The sequence below is a fragment of the Babylonia areolata genome, chromosome 34, assembly GCF_041734735.1.
Source record: "Babylonia areolata isolate BAREFJ2019XMU chromosome 34, ASM4173473v1, whole genome shotgun sequence".
Taxonomy (NCBI): domain Eukaryota; kingdom Metazoa; phylum Mollusca; class Gastropoda; order Neogastropoda; family Buccinidae; genus Babylonia; species Babylonia areolata.
The window spans coordinates 18,807,914-18,834,710 of record NC_134909.1 but is presented as its reverse complement, the minus strand read 5'-3'; the positions used below and the strand labels follow the sequence as shown (position 1 = coordinate 18,834,710).

Genomic DNA, 26,797 nt, shown 5'->3' with positions numbered 1-26,797 from the left:
GGGAATGCATGTGAATATTAGTGTAAAAAAAAAAATTAAAAAAAAAGTTCATGTTATGTATCAGAGGAAAAGTATATTATAAGAAAAAGTCTAAAGAGGTTGTGGTGTGTATTGAATGAGTTGTCATGGGAAGGAGAATATTGTCTTTGTGTGTGTGTGTTTGTGTGTGTGTCTGTGTGTGTGAGATCTTGTGTTTAATTACACATACTTAACCGTGACCCACGAGTGCAGACTCCGGCAGGGGTCTGACATTCCTGTCCTGTGCAAACTACTACCCGCCTGTGCGGAGAAAATGAAAGTAGTTACGGCCAATAACCTCCCTAAGAAGGTAACCTCCTGTGTGTGTGAGATCTTGTGTTTTTGTTGATGGGATACATCTTGAGATGTGAAAAGATTGAATCTGTGAAAGTGTGATTAGTGTTTATTGTGCTTTTTTACCCTTGGCTTGAAGTAGATGCCAACGTGGCGATAGCCTTGAGATGGGCTTAGTGGTGGGCGAGGCTCAAAACACACCATAGTTTAAATCATTTTAATTTTTCAATCAATTAATCAGATCAATCAAAAACACCTTTATCAATCCCAGGCTCGTTGTAACACCAACATCAAATGAAGGTAGCACAGGTAAAACTAAAAAAAAAAAAGACGTCAAAAATACAGAAGCCAGCAAAAGCACTGTGTCGCCACTGAAAGCAGCGCCACCTTCATCACCTGTGTGTGGGCAGAATGTGGAGACAGCCTTGAGATGAGCCTTAGTGGTTGGTGAGGCTCAAAGCACCATAATGTGATTGATTTGATTTAGCCTGTGTGTGGGCAGAACCTTGTGGGGATAGTCTTGAGATTGACCTGTGTGTGGGCAGAATGCTATGGTGATAGCCTAGAGATGAGCCTTAGTGGTCAGTGAGGTTCTAAGCACCATGATTTGATTTAATTTAACCTGTGTGTGGGCAGAACGTGGGGATAGCCTTGAGATGGACTTAGTGGTCGGTGAGGCTCAAAGCACCATAATTTGATTTGATTTAACCTGTGTGTGGACAGAACGTGGGGGTAGCCTTGAGATGGCCTTAGTGGCCTTAGTTTGACTGTTGGCTGCCGTTCTTTCTCTGTTCTCTGGACCTTGCAGTTGGAGTGAACTTTCTCTTTTGCTTCATCAAGTCTCCACACTCAGCTCTTTGAAGTCTGGCCTTAAAACCCACCTCTTCCCAAAACAGCCTCCCTTCCCTGCCTCTTCCTTGTCTTCAGTTTCTCCAGATTTAGAGTTATGCATGCGTGTGAATGACCGGTGCGAAAGCGCTTTGATTTGTCTCTGTACAAGATTCAGCGCAATAGAGATACCATTATTATTATTATTATTATTAGTGGTTGGCGAGGCTCTAAGCACCATTGGTTTGGTTCGTTTCAACCTGTGTGTGGGCAGAACATGGGGATAGCCTTGAGATGAGCCTTAGTGCTTGGCGAGGCTCTAAGCACCATTGGTTTGGTTCGCTTCAACCTGTGTGTGGGCAGAACATGGGGATAGCCTTGATGAGCCTTAGTGCTTGGCGAGGCTCTAAGCACCATTGGTTTGGTTCGCTTCAACCTGTGTGTGGGCAGAACATGGGGATAGCCTTGAGATGAGCCTTAGTGGTTGTCGAGGCTCAAAGCACCATTGGTTTGGTTCGCTTCAACCTGTGTGTGGGCAGAACATGGGGATAGCCTTGAGATGAGCCTTAGTGGTTGGCGAGGCTCTAAGCACCATTGGTTTTGGTTCGATTCAACCTGTGTGTGGGCAGAACCCTGTGGAAGAGGTGCTGCTTCTCGGGCGACGGGGAGTACATCGTGGCGGGGTCGGCACGGCAACACTCGCTGTACATCTGGGAGAAGTCTGTGGGCAACCTGGTCAAGATTCTGCACGGCACCAAGGGGGAGCTGCTGCTGGACGTTGTGGTCAGTTGGGGGTGGGTGGGGAGGGGAGGATGGAGTGGGGGGGCGGTGGGGGTGGGGGTGTGGGAGGGCGTGTTGGGGGGGGCGGGGGGGGGGTTGGGGCAGGGGGAGACAGGGGGTAGGAAAGGGTGTGGTAGGTAGGTATGGTAGCTGTTTTCATTTTGAGTAAAACCATGTTTTGTTGTGTCTGTATATTCTGCATGTGTGAGTGGGGGTGGGGGGGTGAGGGGGGGGTAGCTGTTTTCATTTTGAGTAAAACCACGTTTTGTTATGTCTGTATATTCTGCGTGTGTGTGAAGGGGGGGGGGGCGGGGAGGGGGGGGGGTAGCTGTTTTTATTTTGAGTAAAACCACGTTTTGTTATGTCTGTATATTCTGCGTGTGTGTGAAGGGGGGGGGGGGGCGGGGAGGGGGGGGGGGGTAGCTGTTTTTATTTTGAGTAAAACCACGTTTTGTTGTGTCTGTATATTCTGCATGTGTGTGTGGGGGTTGGGAGGGTGGGGGCATCGGGTGTGTGTGTGGGGGGGTGGGGGGGGGATAGCTGTTTTCATTTTGATTAAATCATGTGTTTGTTGTGTTGTGTCCATATATTCTGTGGGTTGGGGGGTTGGAGGTAGCTGTTTTTATTTCGAGTAAAATCATGTGTTTGCTGTGTCCGTATATTCTCTGTGTGGGGGGGGGGGGGGGAGGGGAGGGGGGTAGGGGGAGGGGAGAAAGGGGGGAGGGGGGGGGGGAGGGGGTAGCAGTTTTCATTTTGAGTACAACCACGTCTTTGTTCTGTAGCGTCTGTAAATTCTGTGTAGCGTATTGAGGGTTAAAAGGCTGTGCCAGTCTTGAATAAAACTTAAAAAGCTAAGGGTCAGTTGGGCCTGTGGGGGGGTGTGGTATGGTAGCTGTTTCATTTCAAGTAAAAAAAAAAATTTTTTTAATCCATTGAGGCATACCACATGTTTATTCTGTAGTGTCTGTATATTCTGGGTAGCATATTCAGGATTGAAAGGCTGTGCCAGTCTTGAATTAAAAGCTAAGGGTCATTTGGGTGGTGGTGGTGATGGTGGTAGTAGGGTAGCTGTTTTCATTTCCAGTAAAAAGTTGTATTGTATTTCTCTTTTTGTCACAACAGATTTCTCTGTGTGAAATTCAGGCTGCTCTCCCCAGGGAGAGCATGTCGCTACACTACAGTGCCACCCATTTTTTTTGTATTTTTTCCTGCGTGCAGGAAAATTGGTTTTCCTATCGAAGTGGGTTTTTCTACATAATTTTGCCAGGAACAACCCTTTTGTTGCCGTGGGTTCTTTTACGTGCGCTAAGTGTATGCTGCACACAGGACCTTGGTTTATCGTCTCATCCGAATGACTAGCGCCCAGACCACCACTCATGGTCTAGTGGAGGGGGAGAAAATATCGGCGGCTGAGCCGTGATTGGAACCAGTGCGCTCAGATTCTCTCGCTTCCTAGGCGGACGCATTACCTCTAGATCATCATTCCACTTCAGGGTATATATAAAAAGTTGAATCCATCAAGGCAACCACATGTTTGTTCTGTAGTGTCTGTATATTCTGGGTAGCATATTTTAGGATTAAAAGGCTATGCCAGTCTTGAATAAAAGCTAAGGGTCAGTTGGGTTTGGGGGAGGTGAAGGGGTGGGTGGTAGGGTAGCTGTTTCATTTTGAGTAAAGGCATGTGTTTGTTCTGTAGTGTCTGTATAATATTCTGTGAAGCATATTTTAGGATTAAAAGGCTGTGCCAGTCTTGAATAATAGCTAAGGGTCACTTGGGGGGTGTAGTGTGGTGTGGTGTGGTAGGGTAGTTGTTTAATTTTGAGTAAATTAAAAAATCCATCGAGGCAACCATGTATTTGTTCTGTAGTGTCTGTATATCTCTGTGCAGCATATTCAGAATTAAAAAGATTAAATTGCCATTGTTAAAGTTTACCATGGACACTCATACATCAGGTCATTACATAGACTCACACACACAATGTTTACACAACTGAGTCAGTAAAAACTGAAGTGGAAATGATGGGATTATGAACCATGCCACAACAAAGAAAGCTTTCAAACTTAGTTATGCAGCTTGACGTTGTGTGTGTGTGTGTGTGTGACAGTGGCACCCAGTCAGGCCAATCATAGCCTCCATCTCCAGTGGGCTGGTGTCCATATGGGCTCAGAACCAAGTGGTGAGTACACGTACCTGTCTGTTCTTCGTTCGTTCTTTAGTTTTAACTCTTTCCATACGAACGGCGAAAGAGACGACGTTAACAGCGTTTCAGCCCAATTACCATCATCAAAATATTGCAAGCGGAAGGCTCTTATACTGAAGACGTGAACGTTGACAAAGAATACCACAATTCTGATGACGGAAGCTAAAGGTTGGGTCATTCAGACACCCACTGGACATCTGAGGGGTCTGTGTAAAGAAGAGAGGACTGGCCGTACTGAGTGAGTTAACGTCTTTTCACTGTAAGTGATATTAGACGAGGGTAGGAAAAAAATCGAATGGGTGGAGGGGGCGGGGAAATTACTGTGTACGCATGCGAGTAAGTGAAAGTGTGTGTGTGTGCGCGCGCGTGCGTTTGTGTGTGTGTGTGTGTTACATATAGAAAATGATTAAGTTTTGTTAAAAAAAAAAAAGCATAACAATATCGTGGTGTGTGTGTGTGTGTGTCTCTCTCTCTCTCTCTCACTCTCTCTCACTCTCTCTTATTTCTCTCTTTCTCTACCTCACATGAAATGTCTTTACATAAGTTAATATGTCATACCTATGCTTTCATCTACAACTTTAAAAGTTTTTTTTTTAAGGGCATGGAGAGTTGTTTCTTTACTAGTTTGTTGTAAGAAAGTGTTCATGCTTACTCCATTGTTTCTCTGTCTCTGTCTCTGTCTCATTCTGTTTCTGTCTCTGTCTGTCTGTCTCTCTCCCTGCCAGTCTCTCTCCGTCTCTCAGACCTCATCGCGAAAAAAACAAGTGCTTCCAGACCTTCAGGAAAGAATACAATGAACAGTGGCCATGTTTTTTTGTTTTTTTGTTGTTGTTGTTTTTGTTTTTTTTAAAGGAGAAATCAGTGGATGTGTAAAAGTTCTGCAGATGAGCAGGATAGTTTCAGCATCCATGGAAGGTTCTTTCTTCTTTTTTTTCTGTCCTTTTTTTTTTCTTTTTGTCTTTTTAAAAAATCTTTTTGTCTTGTTTTTTTTTGTTCCTTCCATCATCATTTTTCTCCTTTCTGTTGTCTTTTCTTTCTTTTTTTTCATATTCTTTTTTTTTCTCATATTTTTCATCATCTGTCTTCTTCCCAATGGCATGTTCAAGCACTTACAAGACCATGCAACATGTATTACACATGCATGATGGTTTCACACAAAATCATATTGCTTGAAAGAGAAGCACAGTATACATACACACACACACCACCCTCTCTCTCTCTCTCTCTATGTCTCCTTTACCCACTCACTCCTCTCTCTCTCCACAAGCTCTACACCTAAGTACAATAATATCAGTGGCCATGCTTACATGGAATAAAAAGTAAAAAAAACTCTGCTGCCTGACTCGTCCTCAGAGAGAAAAGATCTGAGCACATCACTCCTCTTTCACAACATCTCCACTGGCTCGCTGTCTCACACAGAATAAAGTACAAGATCAGCACTCTATGTTATAGACGTATTCCCAAAACTGCCCCTTCCTATCTCTGCGGCTGCCTTCACCTCTACACTCCATCTCGCTCACTACGATCGGCTTCAGATCCACTCTGTTTACGCATACCCAGATTCAAACACTCGTCTGTTGGCCGCCGTTCTTTCTCTGTCACTGGACCTTGCAATTGGAATGAACTTCCTCTTTCGCTTCGTCAAGTCTCCACACTCTGCTCTTTCAAGTCTGGCCTTAAAACCCACCTCTTCCCAAAATAGCCTCCCTTCCCTGCCTCTTCCTTGTCTTTAGTTTCTCCAGTTTTAGAGTTATGCGTGCGTGAGAATGACTGGTGCGAAAGCACTTTGATTTGTCTGTGCACAAGATTCAGTGCTATATAAATACCATTATTATTATTAAAAAATTGCAGTTCAGTTTTGTTTATCTCTTTCTGTCTCTCTTTTTCTCTTCCTGTCTGTCTCTTTCTCTCTCAAACCTCACGGCAAACCCCCCCCCAAAAAAAACAATGTCACCATACCTTCAGGAAAGAATACACTGACCAGTGGCCATGTTCACGACAAGGACAGATGGGGGGGGGGAACGTTTGTTTGTGCTTTTTCTGCAGGTTGCAAATTCTCTTTGTTATTGTTTTAGTGGTTGCGCGTGTGTTTGTGTGTCCGTGTGTGTGTGTGTGTGTGTGTGTGTTAGTGCACGAACGTGCATACATGTTCATACCTGCACAGCAGTCACATTTGTTAGAATGTGGTGTGTTCCTGAAAATTCTGGAACATTTCTGTTTGTTCCTGATCTTCTCTCATTGTCAGTTTCCAGTGGTAAGATTTGGGGGTAGGCACGTATGCACAGACACACACACAGGCCTTGCATGCGCTTGTGTGCACATGCATGTGCGCACGCGCGCACGCACACGCACACACACAGGCTCGCATGTGCGTGCTCACACACACAGAATCTCACACGCACGCATTCACACACACAGGCTTGCACATGCACGCTCAAACAAACTCAGAGGCTCGTATGCACATGCTCACACAACCTCCCACTCCACACACACACGCGCGCGTGTGTACACACACACACAACACCCCCTCTATCTACACACACATACACACACACACACACACACACACACACACACACACACAATGCACCCATGCCCACACCCACACACACTCACACACATACACACACACTTGCGCACACACACAGTCAGTCTCTCTCTCTCGCACACACACACACACACACACACACACACACACACACACACACACAGAGTCTCACATACAAATATAGTCACACACACACACACACACAAATACACAAATTGGGAAAACTTTACCAGAATGATTTTCCTGAGAGGTAAATCATTTCTCTAATATGCAGATGGAAAATGAATTGTTTTAAGATCAAGTATGTCGGTAATGTTCTTGCATCTGTGGTGCTCACATAACAGCCGATCATATAATAACTTGCCATATGTTAAAGTCTCACATCCCTGAACTGAAATAATCTTCAATGTTGACAGTCTTCAGCAGTCCATTGTTAATGTATTACTTTTTCAAATCCTTGTTAAATAGTCAAGTTGGTTAGTTGTTAGTTTTTCATTAGAAAGATGTTAAATTGTTATGCTTTTCTCTTTTTTTTTTCTTTTTTCTTTTTTTAACAAAACTCAAATCAGTCATTTTCTGTAACACGCACGCATGCACACTTTCACTTATCCGCATGCATACACAGTAATTTTTTTCCCTCCTCGATTTTTTTCCTACCCTCGTCTAATATCACTTACAGTGAAAAGACGTTAAACTAAAGAAAGACCACACAAATACAGTCTCTCTCTCTCACACACACACGCACATGCACAGACACACACACGCACACACACACACACATACACACACACACACACACACACACACACACACACACACACACACACACACACACACACACACACACACACACACACACACACAGAATCTCAAACACAAATACAGTCTCATACACATACACACACCTGCGCACAAACCCCCCCACCCCACCTCCAACTCCACCCCATCTCACCCCCCCCCCCCCAACCCACACCAACCCACACACACACCCATTCACCCACCCATCCACTCAAACACACACACACACACACACACACACACACACACACACCTCACCTCACCACTCCACACACCCGACCCACACACACCCACCCAACCACACCCACAACACCCCCCCATGCCCCCCCACCCCACCCCTCCCCCACACACAAACACAAACCTCCACCTCACTCAACCCACCCACACACACACACACACACGCCTCAACCACCACCACCCACCACCCTCCCTCCCTGTGTCAGGAAAACTGGAGCGCCTTCGCCCCGGACTTCAAGGAGCTGGAGGAGAACGTGGAGTACGACGAGCGCGAGTCGGAGTTTGACCTGGAGGACGAGGACAAGGAGAAGGGCGACCCGCGGGGCCCCGAGGATGAGGACCTGGAGGTGGACGTGGTCACCGAGCAGCCCATCCAGGCCTTCGTCAGCAGGTCCGACACAGCCTTGACGCTGATGTGGATACTTATATTTCTGTGCTGTATTGTGCCTGTAGTTAGATGTATTTGTATTGTATTGTATTGTATTACACTAATGGTTAGATATATTTGTATTGTATTGTATTACGCTTATAGTTAGATATATTTGTATTGTATTGTACTTATAGTTATATATATTTGTATTGTATTGTATTGATAGTTAGATGTATTTGTATTGTATTGATAGTTAGATATATTTGTATTGTATTATAGATATATTTGTATTGTATTGTATTACACTTATAGTTATATATGTTTGTATTGTATTGTTTTGATAGTTAGATGTATTTGTATTGTATTGATAGTTAGATATATTTGTATTGTATTGTATTATACTTATAGTTAGATATATTTGTATTGTATTGTATTATACTTATAGTTAGATATATTTGTATTGTATTACACTTATAGTTAGATATATTTGTTTTGTATTGTATTGTATTATACTTATAGTTAGATATATTTGTATTGTATTTTTCTGATAGCTAGATATATTTGTATTGTATTTTATTGTATTATACTTATAGTTAGATATATTTGTATTGTATTGTATTTTATTGTATTATACTTATAGTTGGATGTATTTGTATTGTATTGTATTTGCCTTTTTTATCACAACAGATTTCTCTTTGTGAAATTCGGGTTGCTCTCCGCAGGGAGAGCGCATCACTACACTGACAGCGCCAACCTTTTTTTCTTTTTTTTTCTGTTGTATTTTTTATTCCTGCAATTTTATTTGTTTTCCTGTTGATGTGGATTTTTCTACTGAATTTTTCCAGGGACAACCCTTTTGTTGCCGTGGGTTCTTTTACATGCGCTAAATGCATGCTGCACACAAGACCTTGTTTCTTTGTTGTAGCATGGTTCATGATCCCATCATTTACACTTCAGTTTTTACTGACTCTTTTGTGCAAACATAGTGTCATCCGAATGACTAGCGCCCAGACCACCACTCAAGGTCTAGTAGAGGGGGAGAAAATATCAGCGGCTGAGCAGTGATTCGAACCAGCGCGCTCAGATTCTCTCGCTTCCTAGGCGGACGCGTTACCTCTAGGCCATCACTCCACTTTCATTAGCAATCAGAAGGTGAGCAATAATGATAATACTAATGATGATAATGATTACCATAATGATGGTAATAATGATAAGAATAATAATAATACAGGTGAAGTGGGTGTTTAATTAATGCCTATGAGACTAGGAGGCAAAATTGCACTGGCTCTTAGTGCTGCAGCCTTGTGGGCTAGTAGGCCTTGGTGAACCATCCCAACACCGACTGTCCTAAAACCCTCTTGGCCGAGAGAGTGGGGATCTAACTTGGGCAAGACACTCTCCACTATAATCAAATTCTAGCCCAAATAGTCGGGACGGTAGTTGTCTCCTCTGCTGTTCTGATGGTCATAGTCAGACATGACTATCATACACATATGAGACATAAGGATAACACTGACCTATGAGACATTCAAGTTAACATTAAGCCCTAAATGGTTTTTTTTTTTTTTTTTTTTTTTTTTAAATAATGAAAACAACCATTGAACGCCTCCGGCTGCAGCGATGAGGACGAGGAAGACAAAGACGCCCTCCTCTATCTCCCTGTGTCCCCAGAGATCGAGGAACCGGAGGAGGCGTGGCAGGGAGACGGCCCTGTGAGTTATCCCCCTTGTCACACTCTTTTCTCTCTCTCTCTCTCTTTTAATTTTTTTTTTTTCTTAAATTTTTTTATTCATTAAACTTTAGCTTTTCCTTCTCTTTGTTGTTCTCCAGTTTGGAACAAGTCCAGTTTCAGATCACCTGATCTGTGTGTTATGTTTCACAAGAGTTTCAGTTTATTAACTTATCTCTCTGAAGTTTCATTGTCTTCTTATGTTATTTTGAGCTAGCGTGTTTTCAGTTCCGTAGACTAGTTTACCTGTGACGTTTCGTTGTTCCCTTATGTATGTTTGAACTCGCCAAGTTTTCAGCTGAGTAACTGTGCTTGTTGTGTTTAATCGTCTTTTTTAACAAACTAAGTTTCAGTTCGGTAACCTGCCTGTTAAGTTTTGTCGTCTTCTTCTTCAGTTCTTGTGTATATTTTGAACTAGCCATGTTTTCAGTTCTGTAACGGTAGCTCTTATTTTTCATAGTCTTTCTGCATTTTACACAGTCTTTGTTGTAGTAGTAGTAGTAGTAGTAGTGATTGTCGTTGTTGTTGGTTTTGAAGATATGGTTTGTTCTAAGTTATACGTGAAGTTGTTCTTTTGCAGATAGAGAAGATGGTTTGATTATTTTTATTTTTTATATTATTGGTATTATCATCGTTGTTGTTGTTGTTGTTGTTGTTGTTATTATTTTGTTGTTTCACATACACGAAAGAGAAGAATTTTGTGGACATTGAATGCCTGTGATTTATGTTCGTTCGTTCTTTTGCTTAACATCTATCCACTTTTGTGATTTTAAAAGATTTATGTGTAATTGCCAGTAAGTTCCAGGTATGCGTCTGATGTGAAGTTACAGGCATGAATTTTGATGCGTATATTGTGGATCTGATGTGGTATTTTCACTTACTCGATGTGCAGCAGGACTTGTGTGTTTTGGACCTGTTGTTGTTGTGTTTATATGTGTATGGTTTTGTGTTATTTTTATCTGATGTGTAACTAAGCTGTGTAGTGTTAACTGCAGTGCAGATTAACAGAATCTGTGTGTACACAGTGTAGCCTTTATTTCAGTGTGTGTATATTTATATATGTGTATGTGTGTGTGTGTGTGTGTGTATATATACCATACCTGCCAACCATTACAATTTTTCTAAAGTTTGTATGGATTTTAAATCCTATGCAATTAGTTTGAATTGCAATTTTCTACTTTTTTTATGGATTATGAAAAAAGACTCATTATTCTTTTAAAAAAAAAAAAAAAAAAAAAAAAAAATCGCACAATCCATAAGAAATTCAACCCATGCACTGATTTCTTACACCTATCCGCATTTTTCAACCTGAAACATCGGTCATTGGGATGACATGATTAACTTTGGTCCAACGTGTAACAAGCACATAGTGCACGTTAACTCACTCAGACTATGGAACGCTATAGTGTTCCTGACGTAAGGTAGCATTCCAGATGACAGAACGCTATAGCGGTTTTGACAGTTAAAATTTTTCCACGTTTTCCTCATGGGGTAGCATAACAATTGCAGCTACACCGGGCATTGTGAACGTGTCAAGGGTCGAATGGAAAGTTTCTTCATGAGATTCGGTAACAACACACTCCACAGGGAGCCAGTGAGTTCAGGACCCCACACGACAAGCTAATCTGCATACGTATCAGATATGGCATCGCAGGCGATACAAGTGGAAATTTTTTAAACAAACTAGATCACGACAGCAGCTTTTACTGCTGCGGAAGTGATTGAAATGCTTCAAACTGAAGGTTTTGACATCGACGAGGATGATGAAGACGTTGAATAAAGTATCTGCTGTGAAGAAAGCTACCAGCAAGAAGGTACTGACTGTGATTCAGCTTCTGAGAGCAGTGAAGAGGGAGGGGGGTGGGCGTTCACACGACATGAGGAGAGGGGTCAGTGGGTCAAAATTCTGCAGAAAAAGTCTACTCTTTATTTTCTTGTGCATGTGTTTCCTGTGACTGAAGTCTGACTGGATGACACAGGAAACGAATGATGAGCGCCTGAAGGCCGCTTGTCAGTCAGCTCTACCCATGTAGGCAGCCTGTTGTGCAAACGACTCTTGTGTTTGTAAAGCGCTTGGTCAGGCCGAGAGTGCAGTTTCAGTTTCAGTAGCTCAAGGAGGTGTCACTGCATTTGGAACAAATCCATATACGCTACACCACATCTGCCAAGCAGATGCCTGACCAGCAGCGTAACCCAACGCGCTTAGTCAGGCCTTGAGAAAAAAAAAGAAAAGAAAAAAAGAGTGCATGCATATGAATTTTATGTGCCAATCAGAGTGGATTTCTTCTTGTCAGAGGACAACGCTTACGTTGCCGTGGGATCTTTTTCAGTGCACCAAGGTGCACACAGGACCTTGGTTTATCGTCTCATGTGAATGGCTGGACGGTTAGTTTGATTTTCAGGTCAAACTTGGGTGGAAAGCTGTCAATGTCGTCAGTGTCGGCAGATTCATGGAGGGGCTGTTGTTTGAGGGACGTGGTGGCGGTCTCCACTCTGGGGGGGACGCTCACTCAGTCTGGCTCCGCGACTAAGCCATTATTGTCGTTAGTAGGGGGCTTAGTAGGTGGTGTCCTAAGTACGTTAGAACAGGCACCACTGAACACCACCGAAGTGACTCAGCAGCAGTGCAGGGTCTCCTCTGGTGTGTGGCCTCCTGGCGACCTAACATCAATGGTTCCCTGTGGACTGCCGACGCTGGAACTACGACGGACGAACCCGGGTGTGGCCGTGTATGGGGGAATCTAAATGAGCGGCGTGGGAGTAATGCCACTGAAACGGTGCAGATGACGGGGCAGCAAAGAAAAAACAAACAAACTTGGGTGGAAAGAGTGAGACTGGGTATATGATCCCCAAGCTAAAGGATTTGGTTTCTGAAAGGTTGGCTGCTGTGGTGTACTGTTAACTCTTGCAGATGCTTGTTAATGCGAACTGTAACCATTTTTTTTTTTATTGATACTGCTTTCCTTGTGATGTAGGTGACCTCTTTTAACAGCAGGTTGTTGAATTGATTAGGAACTGAATAACCTGTCTCTGTCTCTATCTCTCTGTGTCTGTTTTGTCTCTTTCTCTGTCTCTGTCTCTTTCTATCTCTCTTTCTCTCTCTCTCGTTCGTTCATTCTCTGTCAGTCTGTCTCTCTTCTTCTCTCTTTTTCCCTCCCTCTCTCATTCTCGACATCTGTCTCTTTCTTTCTCCTTCTCCTTCTCCCTCTTCTTCTTCTTCTTCTCTCTTTCTCTTTCTCCCTCTCTCTCTTTTTTTTACCTCTCTCAGCAATGCAAGGACAGAGAGAGAGAGAGAGATTTTTAGAATATGATTGTGGACAGAAAAAAAAAAGTCCCCAATGCGTAGTGTTATAAGTTCAAAATTCTCCCTACTGTGTGACGTTTTAAGTTGACAATTGCTCCCTGCTATGTTATGTTATCATTTTAAAAGTTTTAAAGTTTAGGATGATTGTTTGTTTTGGTAGTTGCCAGTCTAACTAAATCCTTCTAAAGAGATCTTGATCATTAAAAAATAGTGTAATACTTTTTTTGTGAGTATAAAAAAAAGGGGGTTAAACATTCTATATTTTTTAATCAGAGAATTCTTGTTAATTTTTGATATTTTGATATTTCATTGGCAACTAAAAAACCAAAAAACCCAAAAAACAACCAAAAAAACAACAACAAAAAAAATAAAGCATTCAGTGCTCTTATTTAAACTCTGTTATAGGGATATGAAATTCAAATTTCTGTATTTGATTAGTGAATGGGAAAATTATTCTTAAAACTAATAAATGAAGATCTTTTAAAAAAATTTTTTTATTCTTTCTCAATTCCTGATGTGCGGTTTTGCTTCTAGTGAAACTAAAACACAAAAAATAAGAACAAGTGCTCACTTGATTTTATTTCTGGACTGAACTGCACACGGCTGTTTGCATTGTTCTTCGTTCTAGTCTAAAACTGTGTTTTACATGATAATATATAGTGGAGTGATGGCCTAGAGGTAACGCGTCCGCCTAGGAAGCGAGAGAATCTGAGCGCGCTGGTTCCAATCACGGCTCAGCCGCCAAAATTTTCTCCCCCTCCACAAGACCTTGAGTGGTGGTCTGGACGCTAGTCATTCGGATGAGACGATAAGCCGAGGTCCCGTGTGCAGCATGCACTTAGCGCACGTAACAGAAACCATGGCAAGGGTTGTTCCTGGCAAAATTCTGTAGAAAAATCCACTGCGATAGGAAAAACAAATAAAACTGCACGCAGGAAAAAATGCAAAAAAAATGGGTGGCGCTGTAGTGTAGCGACGCGCTCTCCCTGGGGAGAGCAGCCCGAATTTCACACAGAGAAATCTGTTGTGATAAAAAGAAATACAAATACAAATCCAAATAATCAGGATAAGGGGTTGGTCTTTTGTGCAGTTTGATTCCTGTTAAACTAGAACATAAGATAAAGAACAAGAGAGGCAAGGCCTTCAAGACTCACTTGTGATACACTTAAAAAAAATCCAAGCTTTTTATGTATTGAGTATAATTTCAAAATGTAATGTTTAAGATGAGAAAGATCAGTTTAAAGCAAATTAAGTCCCCTAGCATTAATTACAGAGTAATTTCCCTTTTTTTAACTGTCTGCACCAAAACATTTGCAAAATAAATAAAACTTCCATGCTTAGCAAAAGAAGTTCCTGTTTGAACAAAAAATGATAATAATGACTGCTCTTGTTGTTGGGTCAGAATATCAGATCAAAGTGCCAAGTTTAGAGAATACAAAAAATATAAATATAACAGTAAATGCAGTTTGCATATAATTAGGCTTCATTATTTTTTTTTTGTGTGCCCATCCCAGAGGTGCAATATTGTTTTAAACAAGATGACTGGAAAGAACTGAATTTTTCCTATTTTTATGCGTAATTTGGTGTCAACTGACAAAGTATTTGCAGAGAAAATATCAATGTTAAAGTTTACCACGGACACACACACACACACACACACACACACACACACACACACACAGAGACAACCGAACACCGGGTTAAAACAATGTGTGCTCATTGGATTTTATTCATGGACTGAACTACACAAGACTGTTACACTTTTCTTCCTTTCTGTCTATAATTAAATATAATGTCTATAATTAAATCAGGATAACTTTTTGGTTCTTTTTTTTTTTTCTCTCTCTCTCTTCTTTTTTAAATTTTTGTTTCGTTTTTGAATTGTTGATGAGAGAAAAGAAATTTGCGTAGAGTGTGTTGTCTTTTTTTTTTATTTTTTTATCAATATAGTGTAAAGCCTGTGTTTTCGTTTTGGTTATATTATTTAGTTTTCAGCTATATCCTGTACTGTTTATTTATTTTTTTTTTAATCAATCTTGTGTAAAGCATGTTTTTGTTTTCAATTTTCAGTTTCTTGTGTTCCAGTTTTTGCTGTTCCTTGAGTTGTAACCGTTGATTTGATTCAGAATGCATCCTGTTGTTGAAGAAGATAACTCGGCCGTTGGGCAAGTGCCTGTGGCCAGCTGGACTGTGTTCATCCACTATGGCTCTTCCTGTGACTAGTCTCTGCTTGACCCTGATGCATTCGGAGTGACTGGGAGCTAAATATTTCAGGGGGAATTTTCTTGAATTTTTCTATATATAAATAAATCCAAGCCCTGTTGACTTTGTTTTCCATAAGAAAGGGGGAAAAAAAAGTCTTGGTGCTGCATTGAAAAAAAAAAAGTAAATCAGAATATCAATGACGGGGTGAGAGGAGGAGATTTGGGGGGGGGGAGGGTGGGGAGGGGGGGAGGTGTTGAGAAAATTCCTCTATAAGTCTCCTGGAGGTGTTGAGAAAATTCCTCGAAAATTCCTCAATAAGTCTCCTGGAGGTGTTGAGAAAATTCCTCTATAAGTCTCCTGGAGGTGTTGAGAAAATTCCTCTATAAGTTTTCTGGAGGTGTTGAGAAAATTGCTCTATAAGTCTCCTGTAGGTGTTGAGAAAATTCCTCTATAAGTCTCCTGGAGGTGTTGAGAAAATTCCTCTATAAGTCTCCTGGAGGTGTTGAGTCTCCTGGAGGTGTTGAGAAAATTCCTCTATAAGTTTTCTGGAGGTGTTGAGAAAATTGCTCTATAAGTCTCCTGTAGGTGTTGAGAAAATTCCTCTATAAGTCTCCTGGAGGTGTTGAGAAAATTCCTCTACAAGTCTCCTGGAGGTGTTGAGAAAATTCCTCAATAAGTTTCCTGGAGGTGTTGAGAAAATTCCTCTACAAGTCTCCTGTAGGTGTTGAGAAAATTCCTCTATAAGTCTCCTGGAGGTGTTGAGAAAATTCCTCTATAAGTCTCCTGGAGGTGTCGAGAAAATTCCTCTATAAGTCTCCTGGAGGTGTCGAGAAAATTCCTCTATAAGTCTCCTGGAGGTGTTGAGAAAATTCCTCTATAAGAGAAAATTCGAGAAAATTCCTCTATAAGTCTCCTATTACTGTGTATTAGCTAGGGGTTGTTTTTTTTTAGGTTATTGTGGTTGTGGTGGTGGTGGTTTATTTTTTTTCTTGAAATGTGTCGATAGATCAGTCACTTTGGTTCAAATTTCAACTCCATCCAGAAATTCTTGGGTGGTTGTTTTTTTTGTTGTTTTTGGGATCATTCTTTCAAGCATGAAAAGAGGAATTAGAATGATGGATGTAAACCTACAGCTGGTCACAGGTATATTTGTGTTTTTTGTTTTTGTTTGTTTGTTTTTGTTGTTGTTGTTGTTGCTTTTTTACCCACCCACCACGGTGGTCAGCATGTTGGTCGTGACCCAGCCTTTCTTCTCAGCTGATGTTGGTGATTTCTCTACAGCCTTACTGCCGCCGTTATCTCCCCTTCCCCTGCTCTCCCCCCCCCTTAATTCCTCCCTTACTTGCTGTGTCTTTTTTTGTATGTTTTTAAGTTGACCCCACCACCCCACCCTCTTTTTTTTTGTGTGTGTGTGTGTGTGTGTTTGAGTGTGTTGATGGTTTCTGTTGCTTTTATTTATATATACACACACGGCTGTCTTCTCGGCCTTGCATTGCCACGCTGACTGTTTCCCTATTCCGGTCTCCTGTCAGCCGGCGCGGGCGCCCACACTAACCACGTCCGCTGCCGTGAAGGTATATACCACGTGTGAGACAGGTGGTGGGAGGGTGGGGGGGGGGGGGGTGGGGGGTGGAACCACCATCATCCATCATTTAATGTAGTATATTGTATCGTATTGCACCTTTTTTTTTTTTGTCACAACAGGTGTTTTTTTTGTCTGTGTGTGAAATTTTGGGCTGCTCTCTTCTCAGGGAGAGCATGTTGCTACAGTGCAGTGCCGCCCCCAACCCCCACCCCCCCCCACCCCCCACATTGGGCGCTCAAATGTTTTGTCCAGAGTGCCCGACTGACACTAAAAAAAAAAAAAAAGATTCGAACCCTGTGGTTGGTGGTCAGAGAGAAACCAAAATAAGGTTCAAACATCACATCAGTCCAGATTTGCATAAAAATGACCTATTCACTCGCTGGATGTCTCATCGGATATCATCCTTTGGGTGGGGGGTGGTGGGGAGTCCTAATTCCTTTTCTTTCATATTATAAACTCTCAGGGGATACCATCGCTTGTTGAGTCATGATGCTCCACTCCACTTTCTATCACACTGTCACGATGTCATCTTTTTCTTCTCCTGTTGGTTGGTTTTTGGGTGTGGGTTTTTTTGTTTTTTTTACTTCATTATTTTTCATCATTTTGTCATTCTACCTGATGGAAATTCATTGCTTATAATCATAAATTTATGATAATAATTGTAATTACAGGAAATCGTTGCAACATTACCAAGTTTCATTCACTTGAAACAATACAACAAAAAAAAAAGGAAGACAAATAAATTAAGACCAAACAGGGAACAAATAAAGGAACTTCCTCATGTACTGGGACTGGGGGTGGGGGAGGGGGATGTTGGGGGAGGGGGGGGTTAAAGAGATGGGGGTCGGTGTGGATAACTTGGCTGGTCTCCTTGCCGTTTGAGCTGATCTCTTCTTCTTCTTCTTCTTCTTCTTCTTCTACATTCGTGGGCTGCAACTCCCACGTTCACTTGTATATACGCAAGTGGGCTTTTACGTGTATGACCGTTTTTAACCCGCCATGTAGGCAGCCATACTCTGTTTTCAGGAGTGTGCATGCTGGGAATGTTCTTGTTTCCATAACCCACCAAATGCTGACATGGATTACAGGATCTTTACCGTGCGTATTTGATCTTCTGCTTGCATATACACACGAAGGGGGTTCAGGCACTAGCAGGTCTGCACATATGTTGACCTGGGAGATCGGAAAAATCTCCACCCTTTACCCACCAGGCGCTGTCACCATGATTCGAACCCGGGACCCTCAGAATGACAGTCCACCGCTTTAACCACTCGGCTATTGCTCCCGTCGCTGATCTCATTTACTGCGTCAGAATTCCGAGATGACTCGTGACAGCAGCGCATCACTCAGTGCCGATATCTGAGTGTACTGAGTCTACTTGTAATACATAGTTGAACTCAAAGAGTCGAGAACTCATACATATCCATGTTTTCGCACAGTCTGTACCATGCTCCATGAGTTAATTCCCTTCATCAGTTTTCCATCCTTCCTTTGATTTAAGTATGGAGGTTTTCATTTAAAATTTTGACATTGGAAATATAGTTTAAAAAAACAAAAAAAGGAACTAAATCAAAGGGATATTGTGAAGGATGTTTTCATGGAGCGAAATGATTAAGATTAATGACCAAATGATGATTATGAGGACGATTTTTTTTTATGCAGAAAGTTGACAAAACTTTGGCTTAAGCAGTTATCAGTTGTCGTCAAATAAAAAACGAAACAACTTAATGGCAGTTCATCTGTGCAAGCACAGGCTTGTTATAAGCACATACATACTCTGATCAGGCACACAACCGTCTAATATCACTGACCAGTGAAAAGACGTTATGTTAAACTAAAGAAAGAAAGAAAAAGAAATCCAACAGACAATGAAAGGAGAGCATGTCAAGTTTCAGATTAGTCTGCGTGCAAATAAAATCACAGTTGTAACTTTTTTTTTTTTGTTTTTGGTCCCACTGCCTGTTTTCTAACTTCTTTTTTTTTTTTTTTTTTTTTTTTTAAGTCAGCTTCAGGCCAGGAGGGCTTCAGGCCTGAGGAAGCAGTGTCATGAATGGGCTAACCCCCGCGCCCACCAATTTGAGGTCCCCCTCCCCCCCACCCTTCCGCATCCCCCTCCTCCCGTGAACAGTGCCAGCACTGAACAATATGATCCCAAGGGAATTTTGTAGTAGTTTGTCAGTGTGTCGTTAATTCCAACTTTGCTGTGCGCTGGTTCGCCAGGGATAGTGTCAGCGTGTCGTTAATTCCAACTTTGCTGTGCGCTGGTTTGCTGGGGACAGTGTCGTTAATTCCAACTTCGTTGTGCACTGGTTCGCTTGGGACAGTGTCAGCGTGTTGTTAATTCCAACTTTGCTGTGCGCTGGTTTGCTGGGGACAGTGTCATTAATTCCAACTTTGCTGTGTGCTGGTTCACTAGGGACAGTGTCAGTGTGTCGTTAATTCCAAATTTGCTGTGTGCTGGTTCACTGGGGACAATGTCAGCGTGTCGTTAATTCCAACTTTGCTGTGCGCTGGTTTGTTGGGGACAATGTCGTTAATTCCAACTTTGCTGTGCGCTGGTTTGCTGGGGACAGTGTCGTTAATTCCAACTTCGTTGTGCACTGGTTCGCTTGGGACAGTGTCAGCGTGTTGTTAATTCCAACTTTGCTGTGCGCTGGTTTGCTGGGGACAGTGTCATTAATTCCAACTTCGCTGTGTGCTGGTTCACTAGGGACAGTGTCAGTGTGTCGTTAATTCCAAATTTGCTGTGTGCTGGTTCGCTGGGGACAATGTCAGCGTGTCGTTAATTCCAACTTTGCTGTGCGCTGGTTTGCTTGGGACAATGTCGTTAATTCCAACTTCGCTGTGTGCTGGTTTGCCAGGGACAGTGTCACCGTGTTGTTGATTCCAACTTTGCTGTGCACTGGTTCACTAGGGACAGTGTCAGTGTGTCGTTAATTCCAACTTTGCTGTGCGCTGGTTTGCCGGGAACAGTGTCAGCGTGTCGTTAATTCCAACTTCGCTGTGCACTGGTTGGTTAGGGACAGTGTCAGCGTGTCGTTAATTCCAACTTTGCTGTGGCGCTGGTTGGTTAGGGACTGAGAATACAGCTTGGTGTATGAATGGAAGAGAGCTGCTTGTTATCACCCGGCCCCTCTCAAGTGACAAACTACCAGCCTGCAGCCTTCAGTGAATGAATGAATGGATGAAAGTGTTGCTTTCTGTATGATGGCAGTATGGTCAGACTCTTATTAACAAGTGAAAGAGCTGCTTGCTTTTAATGACTACTTCCAAGTATTACTCTGTGTCGTAGTATTCTTACTAAAGGTCTTCCACTTCATGCCTAATCATATCAAAACCAAAAGTAAACAAACAAACCAAAAAAGTATATATATGTATACATATAATTATATATATATATATATATGATTTTATATATTCATTTTGATAACAAATAGATAAATTTTGTAATGTCTGAAGTCTGAATCCTCATAGTTGAAAGAAAATGGTTCCTTTGCTTTCTTTCATTTTTCTTTTTTTTTTTCTTTTTATGACTATGTCACGTCCTTTGCATCAGTATTTCTCATTCACTTTTTAGTATGTATTGTCTCTCTGCATGGACTAACCTTTTCATCCGCTTCGTGTTGTTCTCATCATTTTGAGTTGTTGATTTTGTTGTTGTTGTTGTTGTTGTTGTTCTTTTCAATTGAAGCATGTTCTTGTTTGAGTTCTTCATGGACTTGGTTGTCTTCAACGTTGTGTCGCATTACACTGTGGTTGCGGTATCATGGTGAAATCTTTTTTAAGTCATCTTCAGGCGTCTCCTGAGGATAACTCCATTGTTTTCGAGGCGAATGTTTTACACACTGTATGTTTTTGTTTGACACGTTGTATGCTTTCAAAGGCATGCACGCACATACTACGCAGGTATGCTACAATCCAGCATGTGTGTGCATGCATGCACACAAACACACACGCACACACACGCGCGCACACACACACACATAAACACAGTACACATATGTACACACTCACACATTCTCTCTCTCTTATTCTTTCTCTTCCATATTCTCACATATATGTACAACACATGCACACACACACATACACATATGCATGCACACACATGCACACAACACACACACACACACACAACAAAAACAACAAACACACACACACACACACACACACACACACACGCACGCACTCATCAATTAACCCCACAAGTCTGGTTGCCACTAGCCACCAGAAGAGGTGGCACCCCCACCCCCTCCCCCGGAGAAGAAGCGCAGCCACGGAAGTTCGGACTCTGGGCCGAGCAAGAAGAAGCGAGTGAAGCCCATGGACATCGACCTGCCCAACGCTCCAGTGGATGGTAGTGTACACGTCCCTGCCCCCCCCCCCCCCCCGCCCCCCCACCATACCCCCCCCCCCTTTCTGTCTGCTCCTGTGGTTTGAGAGTTTTGATGTCTTGTCTGTATGTATGTCTGTGACGATTATGTGTGCGTGTGTGTATTTTTGTTTGTATTTGTATTTCTTTTTATCACAACAGATTTCTCTGTGTGAAATTCAGGCTGCTGTCCCCAGGGAGAGCGCGTTGCTACACTGCAGTGCCACCCATTTTTTTGTATTTTTTTCCTGTGTGCAGTTTTATTTGTTTTTCATATTGAAGTGGAGTTTTGCCAGCAACAACCCATTTGTTGCCGTGGCTTCTTTTACGTGTGCTAAATGCATGCTGCACATGGGACCCGGTTTATCGTCTCATCCAAATGACTGGCGTCCAGCCGACCACCACTCAAGGTCTAGTGGAGGTGGAGAAAATATCGGCGGCTGAGCCGTGATTCGAACCAGCGTGCTCAGATTCTCTCGCTGCCTGGGTGGAGGCGTTAGCTCTGCTAGGCCATCACTCCATTAAGGCCATCACTGTGTGTGTGTGTGTGTCTGTGTGTGTGTGTGTGTGTGTGTGTGTGTGTGCATAAATTTGTGCTGGAGTGTTTGGTTGGCTGACTGTAAAGGCTTTGTTTTTTTCCACTTTAGTGCTTTAATGCATGTTTTTAAATGTTGGTTTCTGCATTTGTAAACTAAAGGGTTGTGCATAAAAGTTTTTTCACTTTAGTTTTAAAATGCCTGTTTATAAAGGTTGGTTTCTACATTGTACAGTGCAACTGAGCGTGTTTCACATGGAAAGGCGCTGTATTTATTAAATTATGATGGTTTTTATTTTTATTTTGTATGTCTGTATGTATGTATATGACCATCAGAACTGCAGAGGAGGCAGTTTCTCAACCTGCTATCGGAGCTAGAATTTGATCCTAGTGGATAGTGGAGAGCGTCTTGCCCCAAGTTACATCCCCACTCTCTCGGCCAAGAGGGTTTTAGTACAGTCAGTGCTGGGATGGTCTCCAGAGGCGTACTGGCCGGCCCACCACCACCATCTCCCCCTCCCCTTCCCCCACCCCCCTACCCCCTGAAAAAAAAAGAATACTGGCAGGAAGTATATTTTCTTGTTTTTGACTCCGATTTTATTTCAGGTTTATTGTAGCATTGTCTGCTTTGCTGTAACTGACATACAAAATTTCAGCTTAACTTCACTTGTTATTTTCCTATTTTCCATGCAGAGGTGCAACATTTTTTTTCTCTCTCTCCCTTAGTTTCTTTCCAGTCACGGAGCACATTATTTTCTGTTTGTGATCATTCTTTTTCAGTGCTCTGTACATGGGTTTCTTCATTGGTTGAAAAATGAAAAGAAAAATAAATCAGTATATAAATATTTTCAAAAAATAAAGGAAAATATGGAAGAAAAAAACAACAACCCAACTATAATGACAAACAGAGAAAGAGAAAAAAAAAAACATCAAGACAAGTCAGTTCATACTTCCTTGTGTGTGTGTGTGTGTGTGTGTGTGTGTGTGTTTAATGGTAGACAATTCTTGCTTTCTTACAACTTACAACTAGTGCTTACACATGTCAGGGTTTTTGCAATGCGCTAGTGTGTGTTGCAAGTGATTATTTCACCCACTTCTCTCTCAATCACTCCCTGTGTTTGCTTGTAGATAGATAGATAGATATTATACAGTTTGTTTGTTTGTCTGTCAGAGGTGCACCCTTTGCTGACTGCCGGAGCGAAGAAAGTGCCAGAAAGCAAGAACCAGCCACGCAAGACTCGACCCCAAAAGTCGCGCTCCTCCAAAGACAGGCGCCACCGAGACAGAGGTGATTCACTGAAAGTAGAGTATGTGTGGAGGGGTGTGTGGAGATGTGTGTGTGTGTGTGTGTGTGTGTGTGTGTGAAGATGTGTATGTGGAGGTGTGTGTGTGTGTGAAAATGTGTGTTGTGTGTGTGTGTGTGTGAAGATGTACATGTGTTTGTTGGGATGTGTGTGTGTTTGTGTGTGTGAAGATGTATGTGTGTGTGTGTGAAGATGTATGTGTGGAGGTGTGTGTATGAAAATGTGTGTGTGTGTGTGTGAAGATGTACATGTGTGTTTGTTGGGATGTGTGTGTGTTTGTGTGTGTGAAGATGTGTGTGTGTGAAGATGTATTTGTGGAGGTGTGTGTGTGTGCGTGTGAAAATGTGTGTATGTGTGTGTGAAGATGTACATGGGTGTTTGTTGGGATGTGTGTGTGTTTGTGTGTGTGAAGATGTGTGTGTGTGTGTGAAGATGTATGTGTGGAGGTGTGTGGAGGTGTGAAAATGTGTGTGTGAAGATGTACATGTGTGTTTGTTGGGATGTGTGTGTGAAGATGTGTGTGTGTGTGTGTGAAGATGTATGTGTGTGTGTGTGAAGATGTGTGTGTGTGAAGATGTATGTGTGGAGGTTGTGTGTGTGGATGTGTGGAGATACATGTGTGTGAAGATGTGTGTGAGTAAAGATGAATGTGTGTATGTGGAGGTATGTTTGCAGAGGTGTGTGTGTGTGTGTGTGTAGGCTGGGTGGGTTGTGGGGGGTGGGGGATATTTTCAGTGCAGACAGGCTTAGCTTGCAAAAATGCATTGTGTTGTATTGAATTGTATTATTACATTTTGTCACAGCAGATTTCTCGGTGTGAAAATCGGGTAGCTCTTCCCAGGGAGAGCATGTCGCTACAGTGTTTGAAAACAGCAGCTTTCTAAGCTGTGTCGACAGAAGACTGGATGGACATTTTGGGGAGGGTTCTCTGCTGGTCATCGTCTTTATCTCCTCCATTATCACTCCAGTCGTGTTTCTATCCGTTGCTTTATATTCATCATCGTTCTTGCATTATCATCTTTACTTGTAATGTCATCCATTGCTGTGTCATCAGGAAGGTGGCAGAATGGATAAGACGCTCATCTGCAAATACAGTGTCCATGAGGGTCTGTGTTCTTCTTCTTCTGCGTTCACTCATATGCACATGAGTGGGCTTTTATGTGTATAACCGTTTTTACCCCGCCATGTAGGCAGCCATACTCCGTTTTCGGGGGTGTGCATGCTGGGTATATTCTTGTTTCCATAACCCACCGAATGCTGACATGGATTACAGGATCTTTAACGTGCGTATTTGATATTCTGCTTGCATATACACACGAAGGGGGTTCAGGCACTAGCAGGTCTGCACATATGTTGACCTGGGAGATGGTAAAAATCTCCACCCTTTACCCACCAGGCGCCGTCACCGTGATTCGAACCCGGGACCCTCAGATTGACAGTCCAACGCTTTAACCACTCGGCTATTGCGCCCGTTGGGTCTGTGTTCAATTTCCACTCTTTCCCTTTCTACCAAGGTTGACTGGAAAATCAAACTGAGCGTCTAGTCATTCGGATGAGACGATGAAGCAAGGTCCCGTATGCAGCAGATGCATGGCGCACTGAAAAAGAACCCATGGCAACAAAAGCATTGTCCTCTGGCAAATTCTTAAGAAGAAATCCGTTCTGATTGGTACATAAATATATATATATGCATGCACTCAAGGCCTGACCAGTGTGTTGGGTCATGTTGCTATCAGGCATCTGCCTAGCAGATGAGGTGTAGCATGTATGGATTTGTTTAAACTCAGTGATGCTTCCTTGAATAACTGAAACTGATTTATCATCATCATCTTTGGTTTATGATTATTATATTATTATTCAAGTTGCATAATCATTCACTGCTTTATCATCGTCTTCTTCATTGTTACATTGTTATTCTTGTTGTATCATCGTCCATTGCTTCATCATCTTCATTTTTAGATAATTTCTCTAGTTGTATCATCACCATGATGGGCGCAATAGCCGAGTGCTTAAAGCGTTGGACTTTCAGTCTGAGGGTACCGGGTTCGAATCTCAGTAACGGCGCCTGGTGGGTAAAGGGTGGAGATTTTTACGATCTCCCAGGTCAACATATGTGCAGACCTGCTAGTGCCTGAACCCCCTTTGTGTGTATACGCACGCAGAAGATCAAATACGCACGTTAAAGGTCCTGTAATCCATGTCAGTGTTCGGTGGGTTATAGAAACAAGAACATACCCAACATGCAACCCCAAGCCCCCTGAAAACGGAGTATGGCTGCCTACATGGCGGGGTAAAAATGGTCATACACGTAAAAGCCTACTCATGTACATATGAGTGAACGTGGGATTTGCAGCCCACGAACGCAGAAGAAGTATCATCACCCATTGATTTATCGTCATCTTCTTCACTGTTATCCATTGCTTCATCATAATCATCATCATTCTGGTTGTATTATCATCCATTGCCATATCATCACCTGATTATATTGTAGTATCACCATCCATGGTCTCATCATTAGTCATTTGGATGAGACGATAAACCCAGGTCCCGTGTGCAGCATGCACTTAGCACATGTAAAAGAACCCACGGCAACAAAGGAGTTGTTCCTGGCAAAATTCTGTAGAAAAAAATCCACTTCGATAGGAAAAACAAATAAAACTGCATGCAGGAAAAAGTACAAAAAAAATGGGTGGCGCTGTAGTATAGCGACGCGCTCTCCCTGGGGAGAGCAGCCCGAATTTCACACTGAGAAATCTGTTGTGATCAAAAGAAATACAAATAAAAAAAAATAAAACAAATTATCGCCATCGTGCTGATGATTTGACGGCAGCATTGATTTATAGCCGAGAGCTGTGCTCCAGAGGCTGAAGCGATGACTTGATCTGAAGGTTGCAGTATGATGTGCAGATTCCATCGACAGTCTTCCGTCGTGAAGAGGACCCCACGCACCCACCCCTCACCCCTCCTTGCCTTCACCTCCACCCCTCTCTCACCTGTGTGCACCTGGATTGGCGTCACCCAATGTGTTCACGGCATCGGCAGCCTTTCATGTCCGTGTACCTGGTTGTGGACATGTGTACTTTGTCAGACAGAGAAGAGAGGGCACCTTTTTTTTTTTTTTTCATCATGTAGTGTACATAATGCTTGTTGTGGCCGTGACTTGTGCATTATGAATTTGCATGATACTTTTGTGGTGGTTTTTTTAATTTTTTATTTTATTTTTTTAAGATATGGGAAAGCCAACCATACATGTCTTATGTGTGAAACTCGTTTTTGTTTTATGGAAAAGAAAAGAAAAAGGATCTTGCTCAAGAGAGGATCAAAATTTTGGAGACAGATGTTTTGTGTTCAGTTTCTGGTCTGGATGTTTTTGTTTTTTTTTTTTTTAATTGGTTGTGTTTGGATGTGCATGCCTTATGTAAGAACAGTGGTTGGAAGATGCATATGAAAGTGATATGCATTGTAAGATCTGAGGATGCATGCATGCATATGCATGAACACACACACACACACATACACACACACCTTCATCATGCACGCACAAATCTCTCTCTCTCTCTCTCACACACACACTACTTCTATTCTGATTCTCCACAGTGTAGTGTGATTACAACCAAAGCAAGCCATGGCCACTCTGCCCTTCAGATACCCCCCAGTGCTTGGGTGCCAAGTGCAGAAGAAATCTTCAACAC

General features: G+C 42.4%; 1 protein-coding gene across 3 annotated transcripts in view; it reads left to right on the top strand.

The window, feature by feature from the left end:
- Nucleotides 1–26,437, top strand: part of LOC143277299 (retinoblastoma-binding protein 5 homolog) — a 42,568-nt gene extending 16,131 nt beyond the window's left edge. Inside the window, exons 9-16 of one of the 3 annotated variants that reach the window (XM_076582070.1) lie at nucleotides 1,770–1,923; nucleotides 4,026–4,097; nucleotides 7,911–8,095; nucleotides 9,693–9,788; nucleotides 16,835–16,886; nucleotides 21,119–21,251; nucleotides 22,973–23,089; nucleotides 26,013–26,437. In XM_076582070.1, coding sequence (XP_076438185.1) covers nucleotides 1,770–1,923; nucleotides 4,026–4,097; nucleotides 7,911–8,095; nucleotides 9,693–9,788; nucleotides 16,835–16,886; nucleotides 21,119–21,251; nucleotides 22,973–23,089; nucleotides 26,013–26,038 — 835 coding nt within the window. In that variant the 3' untranslated portion in view covers nucleotides 26,039–26,437. The remainder of the gene's footprint in view (nucleotides 1–1,769; nucleotides 1,924–4,025; nucleotides 4,098–7,910; nucleotides 8,096–9,692; nucleotides 9,789–16,834; nucleotides 16,887–21,118; nucleotides 21,252–22,972; nucleotides 23,090–26,012) is intronic. The other 2 variants (XM_076582071.1, XM_076582072.1) reach the window with 2 other exon arrangements.
- The last annotated feature ends 360 nt before the right edge of the window (nucleotides 26,438–26,797 follow it).